The sequence below is a fragment of the Hippocampus guttulatus genome, chromosome 4, assembly GCF_054856545.1.
Source record: "Hippocampus guttulatus isolate MCC_2025c chromosome 4, RoL_Hgut_1.0, whole genome shotgun sequence".
NCBI lineage: Eukaryota > Metazoa > Chordata > Actinopteri > Syngnathiformes > Syngnathidae > Hippocampus > Hippocampus guttulatus.
Window position 1 is genome coordinate 21,874,078 of NC_141264.1, and position 18,893 is coordinate 21,892,970.

General features: G+C 43.1%; 2 protein-coding genes across 5 annotated transcripts; both read left to right on the forward strand.

The window, feature by feature from the left end:
• The first annotated feature begins 1,163 nt into the window (after nt 1-1,163).
• znf143b (zinc finger protein 143b) lies at nt 1,164-10,150 on the forward strand. Of its 4 annotated transcripts, none has more exons than XM_086109686.1 (15): nt 1,164-1,245; nt 2,414-2,529; nt 3,627-3,815; nt 3,899-3,979; nt 4,446-4,645; nt 5,333-5,401; nt 5,487-5,597; nt 5,763-5,838; nt 6,394-6,519; nt 6,708-6,887; nt 7,407-7,634; nt 7,794-7,948; nt 8,034-8,147; nt 9,237-9,365; nt 9,787-10,150. In XM_086109686.1, the coding sequence occupies exons 2-15, from the start codon at nt 2,424-2,426 to the stop codon at nt 9,868-9,870; spliced, it is 1,848 nt and encodes a 615-aa protein (XP_085965812.1). In that variant the 5' UTR covers nt 1,164-1,245; nt 2,414-2,423; the 3' UTR covers nt 9,871-10,150. The 4 variants fall into 4 exon arrangements, with proteins under 4 accessions (XP_085965812.1, XP_085965813.1, XP_085965811.1 ...); XM_086109687.1 differs by lacking the exon at nt 1,164-1,245 and adding an exon at nt 1,280-1,774; XM_086109685.1 differs by lacking the exon at nt 1,164-1,245 and having other exon boundaries at nt 1,280-2,529.
• Nucleotides 10,151-10,955: 805 nt separating this feature from the next.
• Nucleotides 10,956-17,645, forward strand: wee1 (WEE1 G2 checkpoint kinase). Its single transcript, XM_086110020.1, has 10 exons — nt 10,956-11,822; nt 13,219-13,433; nt 14,008-14,074; nt 14,179-14,351; nt 14,713-14,981; nt 15,092-15,181; nt 16,176-16,261; nt 16,348-16,518; nt 17,002-17,147; nt 17,417-17,645. The coding sequence occupies exons 1-10, from the start codon at nt 11,349-11,351 to the stop codon at nt 17,532-17,534; spliced, it is 1,809 nt and encodes a 602-aa protein (XP_085966146.1). The 5' UTR covers nt 10,956-11,348; the 3' UTR covers nt 17,535-17,645.
• Nucleotides 17,646-18,893: the final 1,248 nt, after the last annotated feature.

The window sequence follows — 18,893 nt, forward strand, 5'->3', positions numbered from 1 at the left end:
GTTGTCAGCTGTGGTGCATTCAGGTACTCGCAGCGTCGGTCAGACTGCATTGCCAACATTGCGCTTCTCCCACACGGCCTTGTTTTCAACATGGATGCCCAGCTAGCCTGCTCGCGGGTCGCCAGACGACATTCGAGCGGGCCACCGTTCGCGGTGGGGAAAAAACCCAACACGAGACGTTTCCGTGTCGGGGTACGACCGTCCCACGCGTGTTCGACCTCTGCGGTGTCGTTTATGGGGCTATGGAATTGTCGAAAGGTTTCGGAACAATACGAAGAACGACGCGGAATGGCGACTGTCAGGGGCCCAGGAACGTGTATGAGAATTTTATTTCCGCCCTCCATGCGAAGGAACAGGGATAGAAGTTGTTGACGCATCGTGTACTGAATCGGTTGTAGCTGGCGCCGCCATATTGGATGTGTTATAGAGTGAGACTGTTATTAATTTGATTGGAAGACTGGCCCTTTTAAAGGCAGTAATCAGATTTAAATTCCCTTTTTAATGCGAAAAAGGCAGGCCATCGCCGAGAAATTTGTGAAAATAAAGTTGTTCATTGTTTTTAAAGGTTAGGGTTAAAGAAATATACATTTCCCTCTTGCAATATTTCCCTTCCCAACGTAAATAGCAAAACAAAAACAAGTCATTTGCTGTACAATCATAAACAAACTTTGACCCTCAAAGATATGATTTTGCTGTCATCATTTTGCAGGTAAATCCGCCGCTTTTTTCAGTTTTTCCTGCAATTAAAAACAAACACGCACAAGACACATTCACAGCACACGGAAACACATGCCGAAGCAAAAAAAAAAAAAAACCTACCCACCAACAAGCACTCAACATATATACACAGTCACAGGAATACATAATGCACAAAAACAAGAAGACAACGAACTGCACCAAACAACACTTGCATAACGCAGATATGCACAAAAACACAACAAGTTAAAACCCTTCTTATTCCATAAATTAAAGGGCATATTCGCCCCTTCTAATATGGCTGAAACGCCATCGTATTCTTGCCGAGTTCTCACCCGTTTACTGAGAGTTGATGTAAATGTTAGACGTTCATTTCGGCCAATGCAAGACAGCCTTTCAAGTGTCGGCCAATCGGAATGCAGGTAAATACGGAGGAGGCGGGCCATCGCCAGGAACGTCATGTTTTCATACACGTTCCGGGTGTCGAGTGTTTCCTGCACTGGTGCATGGTGGTCGAACAGGAGGAATTGTTGGAAATTTTTTCCCAAGGTTCGTATATAAATTGGTTTTTACCCAGTGTGCAGTATTCCCACTGCCGTCACCCAGCCAGAGGGTGTGGCTGTCCGCGGCCGGAGCTCATAAGACGAACGGAGAATGTCGTTTATATCGTCGTTGATAACATTGACATGTCGACGACGGGCGAAAAATGCTTATGTTATCATTAATGAGCCCGTCTTGTCGACTTCACGCGAATAAGCGGTGGCAAGCTCAGCGGCTAGCCGTTGTTAGCTCACTTTTTAGCACTTAGGCTATCATCAAATGAGCGTACGAGGGCCGAGTAGAGCACACTTAGTAGACGAGTTCGTGACAATATTCACGTTAAGCGGAACGACGCCTTACAAAGTCGTGATAGCGCTTAGCTGCCGCAGTTAGCATGGATGCTAACTCCTCGATCCAAGTGTGCATTTGGGCGCTCTGAAGTGTGACAAGTGTTGAATAAAAGCAACTGCCCACTATATAATGAAACATAGTTATATGTCCATATTCACATGTAGAGCGTCAAAAGCAACATAAACTGGTTGGTAAACCGATGAAATGGTTAAGTGTAAGCGTATGGAAGTTAGAAACTTGAAAGGCTGAATTTTTAAGATGAGCCTCCATGTTATGGACGTCCATTTTAAGCACAGGTGTCCTTAATTGTGCCAAAACAGATAATTTAATAAATTTTTCAAGGTGGCCCACATTTACAATTGTGGAGTTCTCTCATAATGTATCCTGAATCTTTTTATTGGTTTATATATTTGGAAGTATACAATCCCAACAAAAGAATCGCCGACACATAAAAATGTGATTTTAATACAAGTACATGTTTTTATACTTAGTACTTTCAAAAAATGTTTTCCCAATTCCCCAAACTTCCTATGGAAATTTACCAGACACTTATCTCAATTAATTTTTTTTTTTAGGGGGGAGTGGGTGGCTTACACAAGACACAATTATTGAAAATGAACCCACAAAAACTGTAGAAGTCGATTCGAAAGTCGACCGAACAGGGATGTTATGTCGTGTTGCCGGAGCAACCTTTTCCACTTTGTGTGTCATATGCCTTTGTATGTTCAGTGGCGCAATTTATCTTGGCGACAAATAGTTTTATCAGCACTGCTGCCAGATTACAACTTTTCTGTACGCTCATCACTCATGTGTTGTGTCATGGCAGCGGCTGAAGCATGCTCTTGGCGCAGCTCAACCGGGACTCCCAAGGAATGACGGAGTTTCACGATGCAGACGGTCAACCCGTCACGCTTTGCCTGACCGAAGCAGTGACTGTGGCAGGTGAGTTGAACGAGAGCCCAGGTCTGTGTTTTTGCTGTATACTGAAGACGTTTGGATTTCAGATCAAAAGATGAATGAGAAAAAAGTTCAGAATTCCAGCTTTTATTTCATGTTATTTACATGTGGATGTGTTCAACAACTCAGGACAGAGCACCTTTTGTTTGAAATTCACCCACTTTTCACCTGAGCAAAAACATTGGAACAGACATAAACTGAATATTACAGACACAAGTGAATATTATTTCAGATTAGGTGGCACAACTGTTTGCAATAACTGTAGCAAACCTTCACCAGACTGTTGTATTCATCATTTGAAATGCTTTTCCAGTCCTTAACTGCAGCCTCTTTCACTTCTTATTGGTTTCTCCCTTCAGTCTCCCTCTTCAGGAGGAGAAATGCTCTATTGGATTATTGTCCAGAGATTGACTTGGCTAGACAACACATGACATATATTTACCTTTTTAGACGGAGCCCAGCAAAGTCGGTCAGATGGCTGGATGATGCCTGCTTGTTTTTCTTACTGTATCAAACTCCTGGTTCGGCATCTTGGAATACCATACACAGTATGTCCCACCACGATTCTGTGTCAGTGCTTGTACAGAACAGCCACGCAGAAGGCACGATGGCTGTGTGAAAGGGGTTCATGTGTTGTGCTACTGCTCACACCCAACACAAAAGTTGTATTCACTCCAGCTTCACAAAGATCGAGTAACACACCAGAACAAAGGCATCGAGCAGAGCGCAGACTTTCACCAAGGCTGAATAATAAGCCTTGATGATGATATGTTCCTCCCTTCTAGCTTAGCGTATAGCGTCAACGATAGCAAAACACAAAATGCGTTCCTGGGTACCAAGAGACATCCAGCTAACTGCCACCAAACCGTGTTTTGCAGTTTAATACCCATATATTTATCATATCATTTGTACCTGTGGCTGAAAAAATGACGTGCGATTAATGACCGTCAAATGAAAGTACATTCAATAATGTGACATGGATGAGTAATACATAAAATGGAGTTTGATAACGTTGCATCCGGGGGCAACAGTCAGTGTCGAAGGTTTCCTTGTGGGTCTCAAAAGTTGTGTTTCCTCACCAGATGGCGATCAGATGGACACCATGGACACGGTGAGCCTTCAGGCCGTCACGCTTGTGGATGGCTCCACTGCCTACATCCAGCGGGAAGCCAAGCCGGCCTTCTCCGACGGGCAAATCATGGACGGCCAGGTGATCCAGTTGGAGGACGGATCGGCCGCCTACGTCCGGCACGTGTCCATGCCCAAAGCAGGTGCCACCTCAGCGTCGTCGCCAGTTTACACATCACGTATGTTTGGGATTTGCTGAGAAATCAAGTGTTGTTGAACATTCCAGGAGGAGACAGTTTGCAGCTGGAAGACGGACAGGCAGTTCAGCTTGAAGATGGAACAACAGCCTTCATACACACACCAAAAGGTAAAGTTGAAAAAAAAAAGTATTTTAATATTATGTTGGCATGTAGGTCGTTGCCATTTGTGTCTTTCTCACTTTAGTTAAAGATCATGTATGAAACTTCCCACGGGTGTGGTGCGTTGTCTAATTTGTTATAGCCAACATCAGATTTAAATGTATACTTTCTGTTGACTTTTATACTAATACGAACCAATGTTAAAATTTTAATCTGTTTTAAAAAAGCAAAATACTTTTTTTTTTTAAACTACAGTCTGTACATGGCCTACAAAAAGGCCCAAGGCTTAATTATGTCCTTATGTGTGATGATATTTTGCCTTTCAAAACATCAGCCAGCGCACATCTCATGAAACGGATCAAGGTACCCCTCCCATCTACTGATATAAATTGCAGTGATGGAAGGAATAGTTGTTGGAAGTAATGAAAATAAGTATACAGGAAAAAAACATTTGTATCCGCTTCTATTGTGAAGCAGAAACGTACGAGCAAGGCGGTCTGCAGGAGGTGCAGCTGGAAGACGGCAGCACGGCCTACATCCAACATACGGTGCATATGCCGCAGCCCAACACCATCCTGGCCATTCAGGCCGACGGCACCATCGCTGACCTGCAGGCTGAGGCCACCGCCATCGACCCCGACACCATCAGTGTGCTGGAGCAATACACCACCAAGGTGAGCGAAGCTATTCCCTTTTGTGTATCTACTCTATCCAGAGCTAAGGCGCAGTGCACACAAACCAATTTTTAACATCTTAACCCATTTTTTTAAATGTGAGAGACCCTACACCAGAGGTGGGCAATTCATTTTGCAAACGGGGCCCCATGAGAAACTGGAACACTTGCTGGGGGCCAAGCCAACATGCTGACCTCCAATTTTGTCCGTATTATTTTTGATGCATTTAGAAAAAGCGCATTTGCTTCGTTTTATAGATATACGCATTGTTGTTCGGAAATACAAAATTATAGGCGGTCATCAAAGTGACATTTTTACACTTGAGAAATAATCACATTAATTTTGTGCATCGGCACAAGCAAATATTAGCCGTTCCTAGTCCGGATTCCCAAATGTGTAGATAAGTGGAAAGTAGGGGGATGGAAAAGTTGCTAAGATGACACCACTGCTGACACAAGTTGTAGTTCATGCTTGCCACCTTGCTTGAACTAGCGTGCGCATAAAATAAAAGCACAACTTTCAAAATAAAAGTGCCACATATTGTACTTTGAAGCTTGTGGTCACCGAGGGCCTGTCAGAGTGCGCTCCGATTACCATCACATCACAACTTAAACATTTTTGGCAGTGATTGGAAAGGAAGGAAAAATCCTCAACTTCGGTTAACTCGCAGGCATCATTTCTGCTCAGGTGGAGAACATCGAGAATCCTTTGGTTCCCTACGGTAGAGTGGAGGCAGACAATGGCGTGCACATGCGGGTATGGAAGAATATCATTCATTTCCAGAGCCTTTATCCGTTTTGAGGTTAATGGTGTTTTTTTATTTTTTTTTCTTGTCTGCCAGATTGTGCTACAGGGTCAGGAGAACAGGAGGGTGGCCAACGTGGGCGAGAAGTCATACCGCTGCGAGCACGAGGACTGCGGAAAGTTGTACACCACTGCACACCATCTCAAGGTTTGTTCTGTCAATATGTTTGCAGTGGTACTGAGAAGTGCAGCAATTATGAATGTTTGGAGTTACAAGCTGTCACTCGGTCAATTATTTGTTTTCTTGGGGGGTTTTTTTGGACATACTTTGTTATCCACAACAAGCCTCATTAATGCATTTGTGTTGACGCAGGTGCACGAACGCTCGCATACCGGAGACAAGCCATACATGTGCGAATATCCGGGATGCGGGAAGAAGTTTGCAACAGGTAGGGTTTCTCGTACAGCTTTAGGTTAGACATGTCTTTTTTTTCTTGTCACATTTTGGAGTGCATGCGTCTTAAAAGGTCTGTGACATTTTTCAGTCAAAATACACAAAAAAGACAAAATAAGTCGAGGCATAACAATTCGAGGTCAAGCCAAGGTGTTGGTCAACGCAAACACTACTTAGTCACGGTTGCCAATTCAGCTACTTTTCTTGCCCCTCCAGCAACAAATCTAGTCTTTTTTTATTTATTTTTTTGTGTGACATTATTGGACACTTGCTTTAAAAGTGTTTTCTCGTTGACTTCATGATGACACAGCAGGAGCTAACCATCTTCTATCTCGCATATCCTCACTAGGGTTGCGTGTGAGAAGGAGCCTTTCCTAGTCCTTAGTTACCTACGGACAATTGTAAAGTTTGTTAAATGTCTCCTTTAAACCTCTTTTTGATGAGAAAATACATATATTTTTTAAATGTGAATTCATAGTCAGTCAAAGTCCTCCTTTGTTCACAAAATAACTAGTGTATGTATTTTTTTTCCTTGCCTTTTTTTTTCAAGGTTATGGCCTCAAGAGTCACTCCCGCACGCACACTGGCGAGAAGCCCTATCGTTGTCAGGAGCTCAACTGTTGCAAGTCTTTCAAAACTTCGGGAGATCTTCAGAAGCACACCCGCACACACACAGGTACGCAACCATGACCATGATGTGGGCAAAAAAAAAAAATCCGGTCTTGGTTGGATTTGGATTTCCCTGCAGTTATTTGAACAAATGTATGTAACGCACAGGAACCGTGTGACTTTGTTGGTATCGATAGTCATTGTTCTGTCGCTGGTAAGCAAGTCCCTGAAATCTCCGTTTTTGTGGCGTTGCAGGAGAGAAGCCGTTCAAGTGTCCGGTGGAGGGCTGCGGCCGGTCCTTCACCACCTCCAACATCCGCAAAGTACACATCCGCACTCACACGGGCGAGCGGCCGTATTACTGCTCCGAACCAAACTGCGGCCGCTCATTCGCCAGCGCCACCAACTACAAGAACCACATGAGGATCCACACCGGTAATTTTCTCTTGAAGTGCAGCGCTATCTTCGAGGCCCATTGCAACCTTGATGTTGCTAGTTCTTGCGCCATATTTTCCATTGAGATTTTTGGGAGTAATTTCTTCCCAAGTAAATTCTATGATAAGTGGAACAGGCAACGTTTCAGGCCACTGCTTCCTGTGGGCTCCCTCTAGTGGTAGTCAGTGTGAGTTCTTTGCAGTGAATACATGATGTGAGTTCTTTGCAGTGAATACATGAAACCTGCGTCTCCAACATATTAGTGCAATGTTAAGGTTCAAACATCCACGATACAGTGACTTTCACTTTTTTTTAATTCTGTGCGTGTGTGTGGATAGGTAAGTTTTTCACTTGATGGGCAGGTAGGCGCTCCAGAGATCAAACATTCAAAAGCCCATTTTACGTCTCCTTTTTGTCGGCTTGGACATTGGAGTATGTCTTTGTCTAAGCGACAAACATTTCCATTGAGGACAATAGAAACAAAGCGTTAATATTATCATTCATTTGTGTCGTGTTCAGGGGAGAAGCCGTACGTGTGCACTGTGCCCGGATGTGAGAAACGCTTCACAGAATACTCGAGCCTCTACAAGCACCACGTGGTCCACACGCCGTGCAAGCCGTACAACTGCAACCACTGCGGAAAGACCTACAAGCAGATCTCCACGCTGGCTATGCATAAGCGCACTGCCCACAATGACACGGAGCCCATCGAGGAGGAGCAGGAGGCCTACTTTGAGCCGCCCACGGGTGAGTAGAACGTCTTGCATGTCGATGTAGGAATTGGTTTTTGCAGCAGGAGGAAGTGCGATACTCCTTCGCCCCCCCTCCCCCATACTATGAACCCCTAAGCACTTCGTTACAGGATTACGCTTAAAATCACATTAAAGGTCTTTGTCATGTTTCCAGACGCCATTGATGACCCCAGTGTGATCTACCCGACGACTGCGGCGGTGTTGGAGGAAGACGACACGGGCTCCAAGCACATTCCTGTGGAGAACGCCGACGTGGTTGCCCAGCAACACGTCGCAGTGGTGACTCAGCCGGACGGGACTCAACAGCAGGTATCATTTGAGCCTGAAGCTGGATATACACACGCACTCACAGATTTTGATCATTTATTGTTGTGTTCTCGCTCTGCCTTCCCAGGTGAGCATCTCTGAAGCGGACTTACAAGCCATGGGCGGCACCATCACCATGGTGACCCAAGAAGGCACCACCATAACCATCCCGGCCCACGAATTGGCCACGCAGGGTGCTCAGGTAAAAACAAAAACATAATGATGTAATGTAGAACAGCAAGTTGTGCAAATAATACTGAAACATTGAACAGTTTGACATGTGAATTAAAAATCTGAGAGAAGGTCAAATTAAGTTCACCCATAAAGATCATAGTGCATAATAGGTTCATCCTGAAATTTCACGTGGAACCCCAATATCCTAAACTTCTTGTGAGTACAATACATACTTTAACTCATTCCAAAATTAGCATGGTTACCAATGAATCTGCAAATAAATAGGCATCTGTGTTCCAGTTCCCTAAAGGGAACTGAGATAAAAATAAATGCATTGCTGTACTCAAAATTGAGTACGGCCAAAGTTCATTGAACACGTTCAGGTTTATCTCTATAAATGCAGTATTGATACGCAAGCACCAAAAGGGCTTACTCTACTCTTAATGACTCTTAATTTTTCACCTTTTCATATGATGTGAATGTCAAAGTGTCTTCTCTCAGGTGAATGTGTTTTTTTTTTCTTACATATTATATTACTGGCACTTACTGCCATACTTAAAAGTATTTTTCATTATTTTACATTTACGGCCTATAAGTTGTTTTTTTTGCAAACATATTTACTATAATGATGACTTTACTACTGTGTTAGCATTGGTTAACGATATAAGCGTCTTCTCTCATTGAACCATTAGATCACCTGCGTGGGTTTTCTCCGGGCACTCCGGTTTCCTCCCACATTCCAAAAACATGCGTGGCAGGCTGATTGAACACTCTAAATTGTCCCTAGGTGGGAGTGCATGGTTGTTTGTCTCTGTGTGCCCTGCGATTGGCTGGCAACCAATTCAGGGTGTCCCCCGCCTACTGCCCGAAGACAGCTGGGATAGGCTCCAGCTCCCCCCGCGACCCTAGTGAGGATGAAGCGGTTTGGAAGATGAATGAAATGAAAAAAGGTCATAAATAAAAGCAAAATTACTGAAATAAAAAAAAAGTGAGTTCATTAGCTAATTGGTTAAAAGAAACTATTCGACTCCTCTCATTTATTTTATTTTTTTTGGTCTGGACTTGGTAAACTTTGACCCCCCCCCCCTAATTTTGAGTGTATGTTTGAACCCCCCAGGTGGCCATCATGACGCCCGGCATGACTTCCTTTGAAAGTGTCGAGGAGGCCACTTATAGCCATGAGCAGGAAGAGATTCACCCAGTCACCTTACTGGCCACCTCCAATGGCACTCACATTGCTGTGCAGGTTGGTACTTAATGAAATACTGATCAACGTCATCTCAAAGCGGGAGTGCAAAAACAGATTTTAATCTGTTCTCATCTGGTTTAGTGTCAAAAGGGTTGAGTGAACGCTGGCGCGTTTTGGCTGCCGCTGCTCAACCCGTATTGTTTTGTGTTTTTTGTTATTGTAAAGTGTCCTTGGGTGTCTTGAAAGGCGCTTATAAATAAAATATATTATTATTATTATTATTATAATAGATCAAGGCTTTTTGAGATTGTGACCATGAAAGATCATGTTTTTTTGTGTGTGTGTCATGGATTTTTAGAATAAAATGTTTTTTTTGTGACAAGTGAGAAATAGTAGCCATGTAAAAAGAAACCTGGATGAATAATGATAGAATGTTTTCCTTATGAATCTTTTTTTTTTTTTTTTTAAATCTGCGCAGCTAAGCGATCAGCCTTCGTTGGAGGAAGCCATCCGAATAGCCTCGAGAATTCAGCAAGGGGAATCGCCCGGCCTGGACGATTGATATCGGATGGGATTCAGTACCAAGTTGGAAAAAAAAAAAAAAAGAAGCAAACGCAAACTCGCAAGTCTTCCTTCAGAGTTGTCCTACCCTCCGCCGCTACATGCAAAAGAACTTTGTTTTTAAGTGTACATAGGATTTTGATAACTGGACTATTTTGTCTCTCAACCAAACAGATTATGGGGTGTGGGTATGCTTTCTAATGATCATGCACAGTGCAGGGTACATCTAATGCTATTTGTAATTAAAAAAGAAAAAAATAATAAAATCATGAAGCATCGTACTTATTGACTAAATACTCACACTCTTACAAAATAAGCACAACTTCCACCGGCAATTAACACGGCCTCTCGCGTCAAATACCATTCATATTTTTATAGCGTCTTCATTCTGACTGGTGAGTCATTATTATTGCCGACCAAAGAGAGACCACTGGCATTTTGTGCCATTGCATTTACGATTACCGGTAGTTTTTTTCAAAGACATTTTGAACATGTAACCATGTAGTTACGTTTGGAAATATACGAAGATCATGATTTTTCAGAGGCCATTTTGGAATAATAATACATCAGATTTATTATTCTGACCTCCTGAGAGGCGCTGGCTGGTTTTGAGTATCAGGTCTCGCATTGGAGTGGAGCTCTTGTTATTGCCAGTGTTGGTGTTTTTATTTTTATATTACCAGATTGTTCTTTAAAATAATTTATAACAATTAGCATATATAATACAATATAACAATGCATGAGAGTTACAATAGATGACGTCAAGTAAGGATTAATACGTTGATTAATATGAATTCATTTGCGATATCTTGAATTATTAATTACATTCTAAAAAATGGGTAACATCAAATCTAAGGGAGCTCACTGACAACTACCTTTAGAACCAGTTATCTATTTCGTCACCTTTGAAGTTGTGATGAAAGGTTGGTGACGTATTGTTTACTTACAAACAATTCCCCCAAATAAAAGTTGGCTACTTTTCACGCCACGCCCCCCAACTCTTTCATCTCGAAAGCCCTTTTTTTTCAGATTTCGCGGGCACGCTCTGATTGGCTGCACTGTACCACGTGACTAACGGTCGCGGGAAGTACGTTGCATCGCGCGTGACACGAATCTGGATTTCTAGCGAGGCTTTTTTCACGTTCTGTTTTTTTTATTTTTTATAACTGCCTGCTGGTTATTTGTAACCTGTTTCACAGCGAGTTGAGCTGCTGGAACAGAGGGCGATACCCAACTCGTGCGGGTACTTTATTTTATTTTTTTACGTGTCATTAGGACGACCAACTTCTTCAACGTGGTGGGCTGGAGTTTTAAAAAAAAGCCTTTTCAGGGCTAACGGACTTTTACGTGGGTGACTGGAATACCTTCCTTCAAGGTAGTTTATTGGGGGGGGGGTGTTTTGTGGGGGAAAATAGAACTAGTTCTTGTTTAATTTTCAACGACCAAGTTTTTACCGAGAGTAAAAACCACTTGGCTAGGATGTCGAGCTACAGCCGCCATTGGCAGGACTCCCCCTCGCCCAAATCTCGTCCCGTCCGCCAGAGACTCCATTTCACGGCGAGCGACAGCGAGGGTGACTCGCTGGAGGACGTCAACGAGTCGGGCTTCACCGAATTGGACTCACCGACGGCGATGCGAACCGGCGCCGTCGACACGCTAATGGAGGGCGGCGGCGATGGAAGCCCAGTGTTGAGGCGGTCGTTCGGGGACGACATGTGGTCAGAAGAAGGCTTCGGCTCCCCATCGCATTTGCTTTCTCCGCGCTCGGAGCTCTTTGCCGCCTGCACGCCGACTCCAAAGAAAGCGTCGTGGTTGACTACCGGCTCACCGGAGCAGATTTACTGCCGGACTAACAATGATGGATCGGGCTCGCCGATCCCGACGTGCCCCGACACACCTCCCCACAAAACCTTGAGAAAACTGCGACTTTTTGACACACCACACACGCCAAAGGTAAGAAGAAATCGCCCACCAGCGATTCATGTTTTTTATTGGCCCAAGAATGTAATGTGGCGACTTTGTGGAGGACTCACGGCGAGTTTTGAACGGTAACAGTTTTTGCTATGTCAGTTGGCAACCCAGTGACCCACTAACGACGGTGCTGTTGCATAACAGTCTCCTGTACTGGAGTACTGCTGTAATGACGAAATAACTGCACTGTCATAAACAATGACTGTGCTTTTTTTTCTTTATGCATTTTCACCCCAAACAACTGTTAATGTATGCTTCATTTTTATTTAAACCAATCTCAACATTTAATTTGTGTTCAGGTTGAGACTACTTGTGCACCAATCGATTACCCGTTTTTTTAAATCCACAGAAGTAGTGCTGTGCGATATGCATACAATTGTACATCCTGATTATAACATTCCTCTTGATATATTATTTTCATTAAAATGACACGAAGCTGACAACGTTCTCCTTTCTCCATTTGTGAAACACTTTTGATTGAAAAAACAAAGTGAATAAAAGAAAAAAAAATACAATAAATCCGGTGAGGAAAAAAGCAATTCTGGTAGTACAACCAGTTTTTAAGGGAATTGCATTATTGTTGTGCACATTTTAGACGTACAGTGAGTAAACAGGCAGCTCATTGATTACCAGTTTAATCACTAGTCATTTGTATTAATTGTTTTCTTTAGATGCCTTTTTTGATTTGGAACTGTCTGGGTGCTCATAATATAAATTTCTCAACAGTGTATATCCGATTTCTATAGTCTGCCACAAAAGTAGACTGATTTATCTTTGTGTTGAGTCAAAGTAAAGCATTTGCTTTTACTTTGGAAAACCGTGATCAACATCTTTGCCCATTGTATGACATCCTAAGGACCAAAGCATTAACTGAATCATAATTCAATTATTTCTGCCCATTTTCTGGATTGTCGCTTTCAAATATTGTCCTTTTTTTTATATGAATGGGTTGATTTGAAAGCATGCTTGTTTGTAATTTGAGTCGTCGATTAATTGGCAAAATAATCAACATGCCGCAAAATAATCAAAATGCTGCATTTGAGGGTAATGTAAACATACCACTGCCAAGCACTGGTGTTGTTGAAGTTAACATTAACAGTCATTCATCGTTCATACAATGTCATTGGAGCGTTCGAGATGTAAGTCATCGAAAGCGGCTCTTGTCACATAAAACCTTTTACTCATTTTGTTTTTATACTGCCCTCTGCTGCCGACTGAAATTGCTGTCAAAGTGCCCCCAGGCTCGCATTGCAATTGTCATGGCTCACCCGTTTCTTGGTTGTGGTCACAAGGTGCAAAGAAGACTTTTGACTTGAGTTCCACTTTCAGCTGCTTTGTGCGGGGACATGGGAGCTAAAAGACTGTTTTGTGTATCCAGAGCCTTCTATCCCGTGTGAGGGCTTCCAGCGGGAAGGGTTCGCTCTTGAAGACTGGCGAACCTGTGGCGATTCTGTCCAAGTCTCACACAGACAGCGACAGTGGCAGGAGACGTCACACGCCTCAGGTCAACTTCAACCCCTTCACCCCCGACTCCTTGCTCATCCAGTCGGCCACGCAGCAAAGGAACAACAGGAAGAGGCCACACTGCATCGCGTATGTGACAGGATTCCGTCGTTCTCGCTTTTGCGCTCGCGCAGTTCGCCAAATACGAGGCAAAGCGTGTTGACTTTCGAGGTGCTTGTCAGCCCCAATCGCAGTTTGACACAAAAACAAAAGAAAATTGAACATTGTCTAATCAAGCCATATATTAAATGTAACATTCCCACTCTATGAATAAAATTGAGTAGCCCAACGTTGCGCGACACTGAAGTCCAAATTCACGCCTACATGTGAAAACTTAAAAAAAAAAAATCGCTTTAAAGTCAGCAGTATATTGGATGCACGAAAAAATAAAACACAAAATAGTGACGGTTTGCTGCAACTTATTTGCACGTAAAAAACGGGTGATTACACTGCAGGTTGCTCACCTCCAACCGATGGCTGGGAACCAAGACCTCATGATTGAGCGTAAACTCTGTCGTGTGCTTGTGAACACCCCCAAGCTCCGCCTTGCCCACCATGCAATCTGCTGCTGCACCCAACCGAGTGACTTTTTTTTTTTTGTTAACTTGTTTTATTTTGCTGTCAATACGCTATACATGCTGAGTAAATTGTGATCTCCACACAGCTCGAGCGGTGAAGACATGGAGGCAAGTGAAGGCGAGGACGAAAAGGAAATCTTGCCACCGTCCAAGGTAATTTATGATGGCGGTTATTTTTATGTCACGGTGTCCCTTTTTAATTGATGCCCTGCCTCAGTCATCGATTGGGTTTATTAACACGCGCTTCTCTTCCAAAGAGGGTCACCATGATGCAGAGCAACATGATGTCGCGCTACGCCTCTGAATTCCTGGAGCTTGAGAGGATTGGCTGCGGCCAATTTGGCGCCGTGTACAAATGCGTCAAGCGATTGGACGGCTGTCTCTACGCCATCAAGCGCTCCAAGAAGCCCTTGGCTGGATCAGTGGACGAGTGAGTGTCGAGTTTTGAACCACGGGCCTTTGTAAATTACATCCTTGAAATTATATGGTTGCACAATTGAAATATTTTTCAGTTGAGTTGTACAAGTCACATTAAGGTTGGAAAAAGTTTTATGTTGGTGTTTATCTATCTATCTATTTATTTTTTTATTTTTTTAAAACACAAAAAACTTGACTTTTTATAATAAAGTCCACACCAGCAGCAAAGGGCACCAAGCTACTACCTGTATAGTCGCTTAGCAACCAGTGCAGCATGGTCGACACACATGTGCCGGGCTACCTTCGTCCCAGTGCAGTCTGGTCATTTCCCATGGCGTTAACAATGCCCCCCCCCCCCAACTGCGTCTGTCCAGGCAAAACGCTTTGCGCGAGGTGTATGCTCACGCTGTGCTCGGCCAGCACCGGCACGTGGTGCGCTACTACTCTGCGTGGGCGGAAGAAGGCCACATGCTGATCCAGAACGAGTACTGCAATGGCGGAACGCTCTCAGACGTGATGACTGACAATGCCCAGCGCCACGCCCGCCTGTCAGAGCTGGAGCTCAAGAACCTGCTCCTCCAGGTGGCCCGCGGACTCAAGTACATCCACTCCATGTCGCTGGTGCATATGGACATCAAGCCCAGTGAGTTGGTTGAAGGCTTTTATGTGAAGCAAACAGGGGAAATTGTTTTGTTTTGGCAGTTATTTTATTGTGTTTTTTTTTTTTTTTTTTTTTTTTTTTTTTTTAACAAGGTAACATCTTCATATCACGCAAGTCTGTCGGCAGCTGTGACGAGGGCGATGACGAGGACGGCCTCAATACTAATGTGGTCTACAAAATAGGTTTGATTTATATACAGGTTTTTTTCTTGGACAACTCTGTACTGTCTAGACCAGGGGTGTGAAACTCGTTTCACATTGTAGGCCATCTACAGACTCGGTAGATGTCAAGTGGGCCGAACCATTAACATTATACCATACTGTGCTATAAATCACCAAAATATCATGTCTTTCCTTTGTTTTGGTATAAAGAAGCATTAATTGGCGCTTCCATATCATTTGGTCTGTTGGGTCTATCTCAGTGACAGAATGAGCCTGCTGTTTTCTTCTCTGATCAAAACAATGTTGTCTTCTACTGTGATAAAAACAGTGTGCCCCCTAGCGGATAATCCACAAATTGCATTTTATTTAAAATATTCGTTCTGTGTCTTTAATGTATTTTTTTCACTTTTAAATTATCCTGCGGCCAGATCGAACCTCCTTGTGGGCCGGTTCCGGCCCGCGGGCCGTATGTTTGACACCACTGGTCTAGACTCTAGAAATTGGCACGGTTATGTTTAAATTAGACATGTTATTTTTTGGGGGGGCGGGGTTGTCACGATCATAAGATAAGAAAGCCTTTATTAGTCTCGCAATGGAGAAATTCCCAATTCACAGCAGCAAAGTTATGAAAGGAAGAAGTAGAACAACAAAATATAGGAGCTGCTGGAAAGGCAGCCACTCTCGCGGCGCCATTTTGAAGTCAAAATAACACAACACAACACATAGGACACAGACAGTCGTGCAATCTTCACCACTTTTCTGCATACACTTTGTTGTCTGAAGCAGTTATAGATGAAAGAGGAGAGGATCAAAGTGTCCTTTCACCAGTGGGTCACAACATAACTTATTCTCAAATAGTCCGAAAGGCGTGACGTGGCTTTAGTCAAATGGTCTAGATCATTAAACTCCCCTTTTGGCATTGACACAAAACAATCTCATAACACCAGTGTATATAAAAATAAATACATAGAATTTTCCTTCTTATTATCCAATTAAATCTATTCCATCTTGGCAGGTGATCTTGGTCATGTGACGCAGGCCAGTAATCATCAAGTGGAAGAAGGTGACAGCAGATATTTGGCCAATGAAGTTCTTCAGGAGGTTTGTCATCAAAACTGAAAAAAACAAAAACGTTGTCATCATCTTTCTTCGCCAAAGTCTGATTGGCTTCGTCTGGTCTTCCATAGGACTGCAGCAACCTGGCCAAGGCCGACATCTTCGCCCTGGCCCTGACGGTGGTCAGCGCGGCGGGGTCCGAGCCTCTGCCCAGGAACGGCGACGCTTGGCACGAGATCCGACGGGGGAAACTACCCGCTGTCCCCCAAGTGCTCTCACCGGAGTTTCTCAGCCTCCTCACGGTGTGTGCGCGACCCCGTTATGAAGACGCCATACGTAGCGGCACATTGGCCAAATTGTGCAACATGGCGCCGTCACAGCCGTAGCTTCACATCTGGAGGGTTATTGATTGATATGTTGATTGATTTATAAGGCCCACATCAGAGCCATACATGAATACAATAATCAGAAAGCACCTTCGAAACAGGTGACAACAACAAGACATTTATAGATGGGTACATTAAAATGATTTTTGGTAAGCAAGCCAGGTTAAAATTTCAGGTTTTGTGTTTCTGAACAGTATGACAGTGAATCCCCTTTTCTAATGTCAATGCAAGATGTAATGGCATTATCAGTTTTGTGAGTATTCAAATGTAAGTGGTTTTACTCGTTCTCGGTCCCGAAAAAAATAAAGGCGTTGCACGTTGATATGCTTGAATGTGTTTGCATTGAAACCAAGTGCTGCCAGCCCCCTGGCGTTAACTTATCGCAATGATGTCTTCCAGCTGATGATCGACCCCGACCCCACCTGCCGCCCTTCCGCCACGGATCTCATCCGCCACCCGGTGTTGCTGACGGCCACAAAGAGTAGCGCCGACCAGCTGAGAGTGGAGAACAACGCCCTGAAGTGCAAGAATGCCCTGTTGGAAAGGTGAGTGGTTGCTCGACAAACTACAGAAACGACGTTGTTTGTTCACTGGGGGTCGTCGGTTTACGGCGGGTTCTGTTTGTCGGGCTGAACCCATTTTTATGTCCTGCAAATTTGGCATGAAAAGAAAACTTGGGGTAAAATGACGCAGTTAAAAAAATACTACGTGGACCACCATACCAGTTCTCTGAGCACAATTTATAACCTTGAAATATTGTAGGTGTATTGTTTGGAGCACAATGTTGATAATAAGGGTGTGGGTGTGTGTTTAGGGAGCTGCAGAAGGCTCAGCTGGCCAGAGGCTCCGCGGGGCAGAAGGGAAACAGCAGTAGCACCTCGAGGCTCATCGGGAAGATGATGAGCCGATCCGTCAGCCTTAATATCTTCTGAACTGTTTTTGTTGTACATAAGTTGGGAAAAAAAGAATTAATATTTGTTCAATCAACACTTTGCCCTGTTTGAACTTGTACAAAGTTATTTAATAAAATCGTTCTATCTACACTTCTTTTCTCACTATTATCTTCGGTTCAAAAGTCATGAATTACTTATTAAATACTAGTTTTCATCGTGAATACTTTTTTGACCTGAGATGAGAACATCTGCTACGTGTCAGGAAGTGTGCACACAAGTTGAATAAAGGCTGCTAGAGTTAAAAAAAAAAGTCCATGTCGAAATGCAGCATTTTAACTTTTTAGGCTGACTGCGACATGTTGGCTTAAACGTTTTTGTATAGAGTCAACATTTTATTTTATTTTTTACACTAATGAGACAATCAAGTTGGCAAAGAAAAAAGCAGCTATGCAAAATCTACGCCTGTGAAGTTTTGTCAGCATGGGCGTGTATGTCTTGTAAGCAACCTAATTAGAAAATAATTCTACCATGCCATTATCAGAGCTGTAGGTCAAATTAAAGATGTGCATGCATCACCAATGTATTAAATACATTAATAATGCATCTATCATGATAATTATGCTAATTTGAAGAAGAAACTGCAATGCTGTAGGTGTGCAATGTACTTACTTTAAAGGTGTCATGGTTTATTTGGGGTTTACAAAACTGCAATATGCACAAAAATATATTTTGTAATCAACACCAACTGGAATCACTTAACAAAATGCCTTAAAATCCCATAGGAAATTGATTCGTGTGTTCCCTCACACTTTTGGGGGCTGATGTGTTCCCCTCCGTCTTCCAGTGAATTTCTGCCAAGTGGAGGATGACTTACTTGCATTAAAGTTTTTCTTTTTATCTTAAAATGGCTTACTTTACCTGAATCTTGTATTGCATTGTAGCCAAAAGTACAATGCTCATGGATTAATGTGCCATGTAAATTATTGTTGTGCACACCAAGAGTCTGTTGCTTCTTCTTCATCTTCTTTTAAAGAAGATGAAAAAGAAGCTAGTTCCACCGAAAGTCGAGAAGTAGAAGACTGTAATAGACATGGCAACTAACTTGGAGCTGTTTACTTTCCTTGTACTGCCTGAGGGACTCTGAATAACCAAATATGGCAGATTTGAACAATGTTCTGAGTTTCTGAACCGTCTGAGTAAAGCAGGATTTTGTAAAACGGATTACCCCCCCCCCCCCAAAAAAACAAAAACATAAATTAATTACTTTTTAAAAATCCAAATTTCTTTACAGGGCAGACTGAGAAGTTAGAAAAATAACAAGAAAACCAAAAAAAATTGCGAGGTAAAACTGCAATAGATAGTTATGGTCACAAATGAAAACCCGCGATAAGCGAACCG